This window comes from Antennarius striatus, chromosome 3 (genome assembly GCF_040054535.1).
Source record: "Antennarius striatus isolate MH-2024 chromosome 3, ASM4005453v1, whole genome shotgun sequence".
In the NCBI taxonomy this organism is placed as follows: domain Eukaryota; kingdom Metazoa; phylum Chordata; class Actinopteri; order Lophiiformes; family Antennariidae; genus Antennarius; species Antennarius striatus.
In genome coordinates this window covers 9,523,963-9,538,926 of record NC_090778.1, presented here as the reverse complement: position 1 = coordinate 9,538,926, position 14,964 = coordinate 9,523,963, and the positions used below count along the sequence as shown (strand labels likewise).

Below are 14,964 nucleotides of genomic sequence, written 5' to 3'. Positions count from 1 at the left end.
CTGTCTCATTTTCCTCGTTCACCAACTCTTCAAAGCACTCTTTCCATCTTCCCATCACACAACTGGCACCTGTCAATACACTTCCATCCCTATCCTTAACCGGCTGTAAGTCCTTCCCATCTCTGTCTCTCCGTCTTGCCAGCCTGTATAGATCAGTCTCTCCCTCCTTACTGTCCAACCTAGCATACAAGTCATCATAAGCCCCTTGTTTGAGCTAACCTCTTTCTCTGTATACACTCCTGTACCTCCTCATTCCACCACCAAGTCTCCTTATCTACTTTCCTTCCAGATGACACACCAAGTACTCTCCTACCTGTCTCCCTGATCAAATTATCTGTAATTGTCCAGTCATCTGGAAGCACCTCCTGACCACCCAGAGCCTGTCTTAACTCCTTCCTAAAAGTCATGCAACACTTTTCCCTTTTCAGCTTCCACCATTTTGTCCTCCGCTCTGTCTTTGTCCTCTTCATTGTCCTCACCAACGCAGTCATTCTACACACCACCATCCTATGCTGTTTGGCTACACTATCACCTACCACTACTTTACAGTCACTGATCTCCTTCAGATTACACCGTCTACACACAATGTAGTCTACCTGTGTGCTCCTACCACCACTCTTATAGGTCACCCTATGTTCCTGCCTCTTCTGGAAGAAAGTATTCACTACAGCAATTTCCATCCTTTTTGCAAAGTCAACTACCATCTGTCCTTCTGCATTCCTCTCCTGGATACCAAACCTGCCCATCACCTCCTCATCACCTCTGTTTCCTGCACCAACATGTCCGTTGAAGTCTGCACCAATGATAACTCTCTCACTTCTAGGTATGCTCTTCATAACTTCATCAAAAGTCCATCCAGAATTTCTCCTTCTCCTCCAGCTCACATCCTACCTGTGGAGCATACCTACTAACAACATTGAACATCACACCTTCTATTTCTAGCTTCAGACTCATCACTCTATCTGACACTCTTTTTACCTCCAGGACATTCCTAACAAACTCCTCCTTCAAGATAACTCCTACTCCATTACTCTTCCTATCTACACCATGATAGAACAACTTGAACCCTGCTGCTAAACTTCTAGCCTTGCTACCTTTCCACCTGGTCTGCTGGACACACAGTATGTCTATCTTCCTCCTCTGCATCATGTTAACCAACTCTCTACCTTTTCCTGTCATATATCCAACATCCAAAGTCCCTATTCTCAGTCCTATACTCTTGGCGTCCCTCTTCTCTCTCTTCTTACGGGCACACTTTCCTCCTCTCCTTCTTCGACCAACAATTGTCCAATTTCCACCAGCGCCCTGTAGATCAACTGCGCCGACGGCGGTAGTTGCCTTGACCGATCAGGTATGGAAGTCATAAGTTTGATTCACATGTTTGATTTGGCAAAAGTTTTACACCGGATGCCGTTCCTTACGCAACCCTGTGTATTTATCCGGGTTTGGGGCCGGCACATTAAGACACTGACTTGTGTCTTCTTGCGGCTACATTTTCATGACCAATACAGTATATGTATATTTAATAGAAGATTTCTTGGGAAAATCTCTTCCATGTACGTCGTTCATTATCTCACTTGATAAGAAGTTCCTGTAAGACGTAGCTTTACTAGGAGCTCTGAAGGAGGGCTGCTTTCACGTGTCTTTGGTAAAAGTTAACCGTATTTCTGGGGTTATTTACATCACTTTATGTTAGAGTTCTTGTATTTGAATGAGTAATAGACAGCATTACACTTCATTAACAAATGTTTCAGCTCCAGATAATATTTGTGGCATTTTTCCAGGATTTTCCATCAACATTATTCACCAATGCCTGAAAAACACATATTGTTAACTAATAAATCTCACACGCATGCCTAAACATAAGTATGGTGCTTAATGCGCACAAAATATTTGCTTCAACCCTGATTATGAGAACTAGCATCAGGGTCCATAATTTTATAGCTAAACTCGACTTTACTCAAGTGTTCCTCTTTAAGTGACATCATGTGACTGTGGTATATAAAATCCACTTCATCATGAATAAATTAATGGAGTTTTCAAACTCCAACCATCCGGTCATCCATCCATCCGTGCATCCATCCATCCATAAATCCATCTATCCATCCATCCATTCATCCATCCATCCATTTTCGTGAATACAAGATGACCATAATCACCTTATCTACAGCCACTTACTGTATATAACCTGTGGTTAATAGGTGTACTGGAGTCTATCCCAGATGGCTACAGGCAAGAGATGGGGTGTACCCCAGATGCACTGCCAGTGCATCTACGGGCCACACAAAAGACAAAAAACCACTCACACACACACTCACCCACGGAAAAGTTCAGTTGATCAATTCACCTAAGCTTCATGCTTTTGGGAGGAAATTAGAGAACCCACACAGACACAGGAGAACAAAGTCCACACAGAAGAGAATTGATCGGGGACATTCCTCTTGTGAGGCGTCAGCGCTACCCACCACACCACAGTGCTGCCCAAAACGTGAAATATGATTTCTTATTTGCATTGAGTTGTTCTGCCTTATGCCAGGCTTATCTGCAAATAAATTACATACCCACAGACATACAGCTCCTCTATAAGATTTTAAATGAATCATTTTGCTGCTTTATACCTGACTCAGGCAGCAGGAGGATTTTGTATTAATATCATCATGATTACATCCCACAAAGCAGTGATGTATTGTAATTATCAGTATTTGCGTGTTCGTCCGTCCGTCCGTCCACCAAATATATTCACAACCGTTGCAGATAGAAAGATGAAAGAAAAAGCACATTACTGACCTTGAGAAAACTAGGTCAAGGTTAAGTTTCAACTTTTGTAAATTTTTTCGCATATACAGTATCTTAGTAACCGGATAAGAGAGAAAGACGAAACAAAAGGCGTTATATTCAGGGAGGCAAGGGGATGGAAATTTGATAACAAAGACTTTGAGAAAACTAGGTCATGGTCAAATTTCAACATTTTTTACACATATATCATGGACCGGATAAGCTAGAAAGACAAAACAAAAGCCTTTATATTCACGGAGGCAGTGGGATGAAAATTACATTTCACTTTTATACCTATTTAGGTACACATCTCGGAAACCCGATGAGATATAATCACAAAGCAAAAAGCAACATTTTCAGGAAGCCAGAGGCAAAAAAATGTGATGATGCCTTGTTGTCAGTGTTCGTATGTTCGTCCATCCGTCCGTCCGTCCACCAAATATCTTCGCAATCTTGCTGATAGAAAGATGAAAGAAAAAGCACATTACTCGGGTGGCAAAGGGGATGAAAATGAGATGATGACCTTGACCTTGAGAAAACTAGGTCAAGGTAAAATTTCAACTTTTGTACATTTTTTTGCACATATCTCAGGAACCAGATAAGATGGAAAGATGAAACAAAATGGCTTATATTCAGGGAGGCAAGGGGATGAAAATTAGATCACAACCTTGATCTTGAAAAACTAGGTCAAGGTCAAATTTTCACTTTTATAGTTTTTTAGGTGCACATCTCTGAAACCTGATGAGATATAATCACTTTATAAATTATATGTATTTATAAAAAAATATAAAAATACTTTATATATTTACACTTTTATATAGGATAGTACAGTATAGAATAATTGCTGCGACCATTAAGAAAATAGGCCAGGGTAAAATTTTGAATTCAGGGGTGTCGTGGGATGTTGCAGTCTCTGACTGCCTTGTCACTTTTTGAAACAAGCAACTGTAGCTCAAAGTTACAGGTGATTCTGCTGCTGAGCACAAGTGAATATTTTAATGTGGAGTAGTATGCTGCTGCTGAAAGACAGTGACTCTCACCTTAACTACCATTATTGGATAAATCTTAAGCTGGTCAAACTTTGGTTAATATGGTCAAAATGGGGGGTTTTAAAGATTGCAGTTGACTGTTAGAAGGAGGCGTAGTGGTAGGCGAAAGCCTCAGGTTCACCACCTCCAGCTAATGATGACAATGAAGAGAAAACAAAAAAGAGGGTTCATTTAACCTTAATGCTTAATCTTCTATCTTCTATCTGTCTTATTATTATTACCTCATCCAAAGTCATGATTTAAGTTATTTTTTGTAACACATCCGTTCCCATGTGATTTGTACGTTTCCCCATGTGATCAAATGAGAGACATCCCATGATTAGGTGCATCACTCTCACTGTCATCATCATCATCATCATCATCATCATCATCATCATCATCATCATCATCATCATCTCATTACTGATGTTATTGTATGAAGCAACATCGTATTTCATGTTTGCATGTTTGTGACAAAAGGGAAAAAAATATGTGTGTTCTAGCCCAAATCCTGTAGTCTGAACTTTTCTTCAGCCTCTACAGAATAAGTGTGAAAGGCTCAAGTATGATGTCTATTGATGTACTGAACTAAACACAAGCTGCTTTATGGACAAGAGTTCTATTCATTATCATTCACCTGCAATAGGTCCAAATTATTAAATACGTTCTAAATGGGTGCAAAGCTAAATTTGATTTGAAAAGACGTCCTGTGTAGTTTTAGTAGACATTTCCGCAGGGGTCCGAGGTGTGTGTTTGTGTGTGTGTGTATGTGTGTGTGTGTGTGTGTGTGTGTGTGTGTGTGTGTGTGTGTGTGTGTGTGTGTGTGTGTGTGTGTGTGTGTGTGTGTGTGTGTGTGTGTGTGTGTGTGTGTGTGTGTGTGCGTGTGCGTCAGCTGGATGGCTGTTGGTTGTAACTAAGTAAGGTGTCCTCTGAAGTTCTGGCTGTCAGCCTGGAGTGGGGCACAAGGCGGGCCGGTTCTCAGTCTGAGGTCATTATTGCCGCTGATAAAGTTGGGATGACTTTCATGACAGCAGGAAGGGAGGAGGGGGTGAGGGGGGCAGCATGGCTGTTATGGAGAAGTACTTCAAGAGCAGCGGTGGAATGTGTAACACGACCATATTCAGCAGCTCCTGCAGCACAGAGCAGATCACAACATCATGGATGCCAAATGGCAACACACACACACACACACACACACACACACACACACACACACGCATATACATGCACGAGTACATGCACACACAAAAACATACGCAGCTTGGTTTTTTTGTTTTGTTCTGTGCCATATATTATCTTGCAACTTGCTATTTTCTTTATTGTTGCCTTTGTCTGGAGCAAACATTTTACCTTATTTTATCTGTAACCCGTGAATCAACTAACTAGCTAAATAACTAGCTAAATAACTAGCTAAATAACTAGCTAACTAACAGGTAACTAACTAACTAAGAACCTACTATTTTAAAAATCTTGAATTACGCAATCAGAAAATGTAATTAAAGAAATGTGACATGATAAGTATTTACTGAAACCTTCACAGACATCCTGTTTGAACTGTGGTTATTTTTTGAGACTGCAATCTGTTGTGCTGTTGGATTGTACTGTGATGTGCTGACAGGTGTAATTTATATTTAGTCTCTGCTTGTTGACATCAGTTTGGTCAATAAAAGCTGACCATTGAACATAATAGCAAGTCTTAATAGTTGAATGGATGTGTGTGATTGCTACAGGATTCCAGGACAGTAATGTGATTTTCATCATTAGTGTATTTACTGAATGTGAACACAGTCGTCCTTTCAGTGAAGTGCATTGAATCTGTAGAACGTCCATTACTCTTCTGTACGTGGCAGTAAAATAGCTGAGGCTGGCAAACAGGTGTAACCTAAATATCTAACCTCCGGAGTTATCACCATCTCCACCATGTGAAGAATCCAGGACTTAGACATACTCCACAGACAGGTAGAGCACCAGATGGAGAGACACTCGGTCACTGGCATGTGGAGGCACAGTGATCATCTCAGAGTGGACATGATGTGTAAATTTGTCCCTGTCAGCGGACCTGTGGATGGAGTGCTTTGTGGTTCAGAAATAGCGTCAGTGCTTAGAAGACGATGCTGTTTGTATAAATTTAGAGCGATATCCTAATCAGAGCAAAGCAGGGACAGTCAGCCACATACAACCTCTAGAGTTCAAAACAACTGATGATCTGTGTGAGCAGGATTTAAGAACATTCACAGGTTGGCTGATCAACAGTCTGCAACCATCAAAACTGATTAACAGTTTGAGTCGTTTTTCAAATAAAAATGTCAAACATCTCCTGGTTCTAGCTGCTTAGAGTTATTAGTTTTTGCTTTTCTTTGTCGTGTATAATTGAAAATTAGGGGTATTTTGTTCATTGGCTTGAACAATGGAAGCATTTTGGGGACACTTTTGTACTCTTTCCACCAGGTTTCTCTTCCTGCTTGCTCACCTTCATGCTGGCTTAATTCAAATGACAATATCAGTTGTTCTATCATGGTGTAGATAGGAAAAGTAATGGAGTAGGAGTTGTCTTGAAGGAGGAGTTTGTTAGGAATGTCCTGGAGGTAAAACGAGTTTCAGATAGAGTGATGAGTCTGAAGCTAGAAATTGAAGGTGTGATGTTTACTGTTGTTAGCGGGTATGCTCCACAGGTAGGATGTGAGCTGGAGGAGAAGGAGAAATTCTGGTTGGACTTTGATGAAGTGATGCAGAGCATGCCTAGAAGGGAGAGAGTTGTCATTGGAGCAGACTTCAATGGAAATGTTGGTGCAGGAAACAGAGGTGATGAGGAGGTGATGGGCAGGTTTGGTATCCAGGAGAGGAATGCAGAAGGACAGATGGTGGTTGACTTTGCAAAAAGGATTGAAATGGCTATGGTGAACAGGAACATAGAGTGACCTATAAAAGTAGAGGTAGGAGCACATAGATAGAATACTTCATGTGGAGAATGTGTAATCTGAAGGAGATCAGTGACTGCAAAGTAGTGGTAGGCGAAAGTGTAGCTAAACAGCATAGGATGGTGGTGTGTAGGATGACTCCAGTGGTGAGGAAGGTGAGGAGACTGGACAACTACAGCTAATGTGATCAGGGAGACAGGTAGGAGAGTACTTGGTGTGTCATCTGGAAGGAAAGTAGATAAGGAGACTTGGAATGATGAGGTGCAGGAGTAGGTTAGCTACGAATAAGTGAGACTGAGAGGACTGAGGAGAGTAGACAGGAGTACAGGGAGGTGCAATGTAAGTTGAAAGTAGAGGTAGCAAAGGCCAAACAAGGGGCATATGATGACTTGTATGCTAGGTTGGACAGTAAGGAGGGAGGGACTGATCTATACAGGTTGGCAAGACAGAGAGATAGAGATGGGAGGAACGTGCAGCAAGTTAGGGTGATTAAGGATAGGGATGGAAGTCTATTGACAGGTGCGGTGGGAAGTGTGGTGGGAAGATTGAAAGTGTACTTTGAAGAGTTGATGAATGAAGAAAATGAGAGAGAACAAAGACTAGAAGAGGTGGCCGTTGTGGACCAGGAAGTAGCAAAGATTATTCAGGATGAAGTGAGGAGGGCATTGAAGAGGAAGAGTGTAAAGGCACTCGGTCCTGATGATAAACCTGTTGAGGTAAGGAAGTGTCTAGGAGAGGTGGCAGTAGAGTTTCTGCCTGGGTTGTTTAGCAGGATCTTAGATAGTGAGAAGATGCCTGAAGAATGGAGGAGAAGTGTGCTGGTGCCCATTTTTAAGAACAAAGGAGATGTGCAGAGCTGCGGCAACTTCAGAGGAATAAAGCTGATGAGCCATACAATGAAGTTATGGGAAAGAGTAATGGAAGCTAGACTAAAGGCAGAAGTGAGCATTTGTGAGAAGCAGTATGGTTTCAGCGCAAAAAAAGAGTACTACAGATTCAGTATTTGCTTTGAGGATGTTGATAGAGAAGTACAGAGAAGGCCAGAGGGAGCTGCACTGTGTTTTTGTAGATCTGGAGAAGTGTATGACAGGGTGCCCAGAGAGGAACTGTGGTATTGTATGAGAAAGTCTGGACTGGCAGAGAAGTATGTTAGAGCGGTGCAGGACATGTATGAGGACTGTAAGACGGTGGTGAGGTGTGCTGTAGGTGTGACAGAGGCGTTCAAGGTGGAGGTGGGACTGCATCAGGGATCAGCTCTGAGCCCCTTCTTGTTCGCTATGGTGATGGACAGGCTGACAGACGAGGTTAGACAGGAATCTCCATGCACCATGATATTTGCAGATGACATTATGATCTGTAGTGAGAGCAGGGAACAGGTGGAGTAGACGCTAGAGAGGTAGTGGTTTGTCCTGGAAAGGAGAAGAATGGAGGTTAGCCGCAGTAAGACAGAGTGCATGTGTGTGAATGAGAGGGACCCAAGTGGAAGAGTGAGGTTACAGGGAGAAGAGATCAAGAAGGTGGAGGATTTTAAGCACTTAGGGTCAACAGTCCAGAGCAATGGAGAGTGTGGAAAAGAGGTGAAGAAGCGTGTACAGGCAGGATGGAATGGGCGGAGAAAAGTGTCAGGTGTGATGTGTGATAGAAGAGTTTCAGCTAAAATGAAAGGAAAGGTGTACGAAACTGTGGTGAGACCAGCGATGTTGTTTGGTCTAGAGACAGTGTCACTGAAGAAAAGACAGGAGACAGAGCTGGAGGTAGCAGAGATGAAGATGCTGAGGTTCTCTCTGGGAGTGACCAGGAAGGATAGGATCAGGAATGAGTACATCAGAGGGACAGCACATGTTAGAGGTTTTGGAGATAAAGTCAGAGAGGCCAGACTGAGATGGTTTGGACATGTCCAGAGGAGAGATAGGGAACATGTTGATAGAAAGATGCTGATAGAAAGTTTTAAACTGCCAGGCAGGAGGCCTAGAGGAAGACCAAAGAGGAGGTTTATGGGTGTAGAGAAAGAGGACATGAAGGCAGTTTTCTGTGAGAGGAGGATGCAGAAGACAGGGTTAGATGGATGCCGCTGATTCGCTGCGGCTACCTCTAAAAAGCCGAAAGGGAAAGAAGAAGATATTACCTTGCCTAAATGTAAAAGTTAAAATGGAAATAGAAACATTTTGAAACTCATTTTTTAAGTGTAAAACAGAGTATAACTGAATTAGGAATTTATATATAAATGAATGCATTCAAAATAAGGAAAAATATCTTTTACAACTAATCATTTAAACTTCAGTGCAGTTGAGTTCAATTTCATTTAATGTTCATAGTCATCATATTTTTATGTAGTGAAAGAGGACATGAAGGTAGTTGGTGTGAGAGACGATGATGCAGGAGACAGGGTTAGATGGAGGAAACTGATTTGCTGTGGTGACCCCTGAAGGGAAAAGCCGAAAGGGGAAGAAGAAGTCATCATATTTTTAATGACAAAAGACTTAATTACACACGTGTTACTTTCACTTATGCAATGTTCAGCTCTTGTTCCCACCTGTCGGCACACCGGAAACAAGCGTTGATGTATTTGTAGTTTTCATGTTGACCACTAGATGACGCTGTCGAACTACTTTATGCATTTTCATCTTCGGTTTCAGGACGGAGCTGTTGAGTCATGGTATCGATTAGCTATCAGTCGTGCGATTACGTTATCAGAACAAAATGGTGATTGATTCACTGAAAATTTGCCAGTCCTGATAGTTGATCTATACAAAACTACACTTTAAAATATTTATTCATCATTTTTCATGATTTCATCCAACATTTTGCGCAAATTCTGACAGAGGACATGTCGAGCCATGCATTTTTTCTTTATCACAGACACATGAGGCACCTCACCGGACCTCTCCACAGGTTAGTGGAATCTGTAGAGCAATTTTTAAAATTGCAAACACAAAACTGTATTAAAAGAACTGATTTAGACGAACTCGATTGGCTTTCACATGAGCGCGTACTGCATGTCTTTTAAATGATCAGAACCGATAATCCGGTGTCATAAAAAAAAAAAGAATATTTAATATAATGAATCCCCAATTCAGATGTCCGGTGGGGCTGTGATTTTTTTCATCTGTAAATTAAATTCTACAGTCTCCGTGATTTCAGGTTTACACCCGAAAACATTGACAGTAAATATTAATTATAGGCCGTTGTAATGTGCTTTAAACATAAAACTACGGTTCAAATTAAATCTAATAAACTGGCAGCTTTGTATGAATTTTTTCAGAATTCCGTTTTACGCGAGCCTGTCGGTTCATTTGGAATTTAACCGAGTTGATGTCGGTCAATAACGTCGATAGGAATAAGGGTGATATTCGATGTTAGACTTTTCATTCTCAATAGGAAATTAAAATAGGTAGAAACATTAACTGTACTAACAAATGTACATCATAATATTGTGTACTCTTCAGCGTATTTACTTTAAGTATAGAGACACTGTCGTTCTCATATTTTTATTATGAATGAGAGGTTGATAGTAAGCGAAATAAAATTGGATTACATTTTTTAAAGAAAGCGAATAGAGTACACATGTGAAGTTTAGACTGAAAAAACCCATAATGTGTAATTAATAATATTATAATGCTGATCTTGTGTAAATCTGGAGGAATCATATTTCAGATCCAAAGAAGAAGAAAAAAGAAACCCAGAAAAGGCCACAGGTGAAAATAAAGCTATTTTATTGTCAATGCATTCAACATGATTAGATAAACTATGAAGTTGTAAATTTCCGCAAGAGGAAGAAACACTGAAACTATTCCCCACTGACACAAAATATTACACTTTGTATTTGGAGTAAAACAAATTATTTACATTGTAATGTATAGACTGCATCTTAAATCAATATTATTTAACATTACATGCACTCTGAAATATAGTCTGACATAATATCCCCACTTTGTGTCCATATCCATCGACATGAAAAAAATTGCTGCGTTGTAAACCATGACTTGTGACTACATTGGTATTTTCTCTCTATATTTGCATTTATATGATATAAAATACAACTTACTGTACAATTACACATATTTAAATCTTCCCTTTTTCTCAAATGTTTAAGTGCTTCATAAATAGATTTATTTTGAAGTCGAAATGCATTTGCATACACCCAAAACATGACATTTTATACAGGGGAACAAAAGTAAACAAACCAAAGGAATCAAAAGACCATTGTCCAAAGTGAAAACAAGTGCAAGGAGTGTTTATATATTTTTAATTGTCTGTCTCTGGGTGGACCACCTAAATCCAGACAGGGGCCATAGTCCCATTTTGTTAAAAAAAAGTTCCTTCCTTCTTAGTCTGTGAAAGTCAGTTGTGGGAGGTCATGTGACGTGACAGGTGATGCCGCTCACGGAAGGACTCATTGCAAATTGGGCACTTGAGTTTCTCCTCGCGCCGCCGTTTGACCAGAGGCTCCATAGCGTACTCCTTTTTGTGGTGGGATCTCATGTGGTAAACCAAGTCCGAGGTCATGCGAAAGGAGGCATTACACTTGGCGCACCAGTTCTGAGCTGGCAGGCAAAGGGAGGTGAAGGAGGGCGGCAGGAGGGTGAGCGCCGAGGGCATCTGAAGCTGAATCGGCCCGGAGTTCTTGGGCCAGAAGGCAGTGGCGTAGACAAAGGGATTCTGTTTGGACATTCCACCTGGCACAGGACAGTTGGCACCCAATTCTGCACCCTGTAATTTGGCAGCAAGGTGGTCAGCCTGGTAGAGTCTAGATGAGGAGATGGTGTCGCCCACCGCTGGGTGGCAATCCAGCAGTTTGGGTGGCATCACCAGCGGTGAGATCTGGGAGAAAGAGGAGCGAGATGGTTGGCTAAAAGCGCTCTTTCTCTCTCCACTGTTGCCATCACCTTGTTGACCAACCGAAGTGAAAGCACTACCCATGGGTGAGGTTTGGGGTGGCTGGGTCTCTGATAACACCTGCCTGATGTTGAGATGCTTCTCTGTTGAATTGCTACTGGGGCGTCCACCATCTTTGTTTTCAGAGTTGGAGCTCTGGAGGTTTTTGTTGCCGCTGTGGTGTTTGAGGTTCTGCGATGACTTCTTGACCTCAGTGAAGGCGCTTCGCTTACCCTCGCCAAGATGTGTGGAGCCCAGTGGAGAGAAGGACTTGTGGTTCTCCTCCAGGCCATATGCTCCTCTGTAGTTCTGTGCAGACGTTACAAGCTCATCTTTAGACTTGGACTGTGGATGACCTCGACCTCGACACTCCCTGTCCTCCACTTCTGAGAACTTCCTTTTTCCTGAACTCTCGCTGCAGATTTCAGCTTCTTTGTCGCTTGGTGGACTGGTGCGGTTATTCTCCAGGTCCCTGGCCAGGTTGTGAAAATCTGTAGAGGGTTTGCTGCTGTCCTGAGGACTGCTGAAGCCATCGGAGCGGCTCAGCTTTGGGCTGGTCCTCGTTGGGGTCGTGTTTGGTCTCTCGGTGCTGCTCTCTTTGCTGGGCTCCTCATCAGCTCCCGTGATGCTTTCCAGCTTTTTGGTACAACGGAACCGCAGATGTGCCAAGAATGGATACTCATACTGGAACCGCTGGCTGCAGTCTGGACATAGGTGGTGGGAAGAACCTGTGAAGGAGACACAGAAATTAGTTCTGGCAAAATGAAACAATCCTTAAACTTGAGACAGGCAGTCAACAAGGACGACAACAGCTCACTGCCTGGAACGCGTATGATTCCAGTTCGCTCACCTTTACTTTTGGAGGGAGCTCTGCTGGAACTGAGCAGCAGGAGGTCAGTGAGGTCTTTGCCGTACCAGACCAGCAACTCCTCGTCCTTCTCAATCCGGCGTAAGGAGCGGTAGAAGAGCTGACCGTTCTTCACGTAGGCCTCTAAGTTCTGTTCCTCTTTGTCCCGGGAAGACTGGACGAGTCGCAGCCACATCAAACCCTCCGAAGTGCTGTTGGCTGCTGATGTGTCCACCTGAACAACATTTATAATTAGAAAAGAAAAGTACAGCCCTAAATATGCAAAACGTAAGGTCACAATCTTATATTTTAGTAAGATACATAAAAATACAGAGAACAAGGAAGGGTAATACCATCTAACCCCTGTAGATTGGAAATTGTTCCATATAAAATTTTATATGTTGAGAGAAGGCAGTGCTCATTTTACAAGATTTTTACTCAACAACATATCATAAGCACATTCAGATTATCTAATTCAAGAAATAATTTTCAATATTCAATAAAGAATTAAATGGCTTTCTTAGCTGGAATTTAATGTCAGTCTTGAATTTCTAGATAATATGTAATTATACAGCTCTGTAGATAGGTCCACATATATAGACATTATATGTTGTAGATTTGTAAAATTAAATTATACTGAAATTATCTTCTAACAGAACACATTTTTTGTGTTGCAAATTCCAGTCTGTTAATTGTAAAATAGAGCAAAGGCTTAAATATAAAAAATATATTTGTCCAATAAAAGGCATAATAGAACTTTGCAGGCTTATAGGATCCCAAGTAATAAATGTGACTGAAAATTAAATATATGATAAATTTCCTCTTGAGCTTATTTGGAATAAAAACCTAGAACTTGAATCAACATAAAAATTGTGAAATAAAAATGAAAAAAGGACCACTTACCCTAAATATATAAGGTGCTGTGCGTTTGTCGGTGGATTTCAAAGCGATGAACGCGATGCTATCGTAGAGCGACGTGTGGCTCAACACGCAGGGCCCGAAAATGGCGTTTTCTGGGATGTCACACGTCGTGTAGACGCTCGTAAAAATGTCGGTCAGACACTGTTGGACCGCTTTGGCGTCTCCATCCCACACCAACTTCTGTGAGCTGGACTCCTCCATGTCACACTGCAGAAACAGGCAAAGATTTGACGCGTCAGAAATGTGATGGAAAACAAATAGTTCACCAGCAGCAGCCGACACAAATTAAAATATATTAAAAGCATCTATTTTATTTCCTCTGAACCGGTTGTTATGAGGGTTCAGCCTTCACTGTCTCTGCAGGGAAGAAATAAATCTCTTCCGAGACAGATTGGCTAAAGCAGCTGTCAAGAGTGTCATTTGGGGCCCATTTCCTTTCTCCTCTCCCCGTTTTATCCAGGATTTTTTTAATTCATTCAAACCGCTTATAATAAGTTCATGACGCCATGATGATGTGCGTTTTGAAAGCTGTCAATCATACAAAAATAACAAAAAATTCGAAATAACAGGCTAATAATATTAAAATAAAAAACACAATAATAATAATAATGATAACAATAATAATTATATTTTATTATTATTATTATTATTATTATCATTATTATTATTATCATCATTATCATCACCATTATTATTATTATTATTACTATTATTATTATCATCATCATCATTAACACTTTTAATTTATTTTAGTATTCACGTCGATTATTTCAGATGTAACAGATTGATTTATAATTTCTCCGTCGACGCTAATTATTATGTTAAGTATTAAAATCAATATTAAACCAAATTAGCATGAGGAGGCCTCTACGGAATACATTGCTCTCCTTTAATTAGAAGTAATTATTAGGCTATTAGTGAAATTCAGAACGGGGGGGAAAAAAACCCACTAGATTATTCCTAAAGTGGCCTAAAAAATCTTGACGGTCCTCATGAGTCGCTTACCAAAGCCCTCTTCTGCTTCAGGATATGTTTTATTTTTATATATTCTAGAAGTGTAGGATTCCTCTCTAATAATAGCTACTGCATGTCTTCATGTAGGTTTCCTCTGAATGCCTAAAAAAGATTTTGCAGCATCTCTTCAGACTATTTATCTCCATGAACAAAGAGGAACTCCGTGGTGAGGTCCCTGCGTGTCCAATGGGTTTCAAGTGGACTGTCAGAGTCAGTGATTTCACGTCAGCCAACCTCTCTCTCCTTTCTACAAGCGGCAGCGTATGCCTCCTCATTAGCATAATCCACCACGTTCCCCTCTGAGACTGTAATTAAAGCAGCAGGACCAGTTAATTATTTCTTTTCTCCCTTTTCTAACCCCTGAATGTGTGTGTTTAGACGGCTGCGCCTTTCCCTCCCTCCTCTCCTCCTCCTGCCTTTAACGGCAGCAGAAACAACGCGTGGAAAGCCGCACCTGATACACACTCCTCCAGCCATAAATTAATCACACCACCATCTAATAATGAATTTAAAGAAAAGTCTTAGGTACAGTCAGAATAAATATTTTCTATTGCATAGGTAAAAAAGAAATAAAGGCCTGCTTTTA

General features: G+C 41.1%; 1 protein-coding gene across 1 annotated transcript; it reads right to left on the bottom strand.

The window, feature by feature from the left end:
* Nucleotides 1-10,517: 10,517 nt before the first annotated feature.
* prdm8b (PR domain containing 8b) lies at nucleotides 10,518-13,571 on the bottom strand. Its single transcript, XM_068311590.1, has 3 exons — nucleotides 13,347-13,571; nucleotides 12,447-12,678; nucleotides 10,518-12,324 (listed from the first exon to the last, which is right to left on the bottom strand). The coding sequence occupies exons 1-3, from the start codon at nucleotides 13,563-13,565 to the stop codon at nucleotides 11,063-11,065; spliced, it is 1,713 nt and encodes a 570-aa protein (XP_068167691.1). The 5' UTR covers nucleotides 13,566-13,571; the 3' UTR covers nucleotides 10,518-11,062.
* Between the last annotated feature and the right edge of the window lie 1,393 nt (nucleotides 13,572-14,964).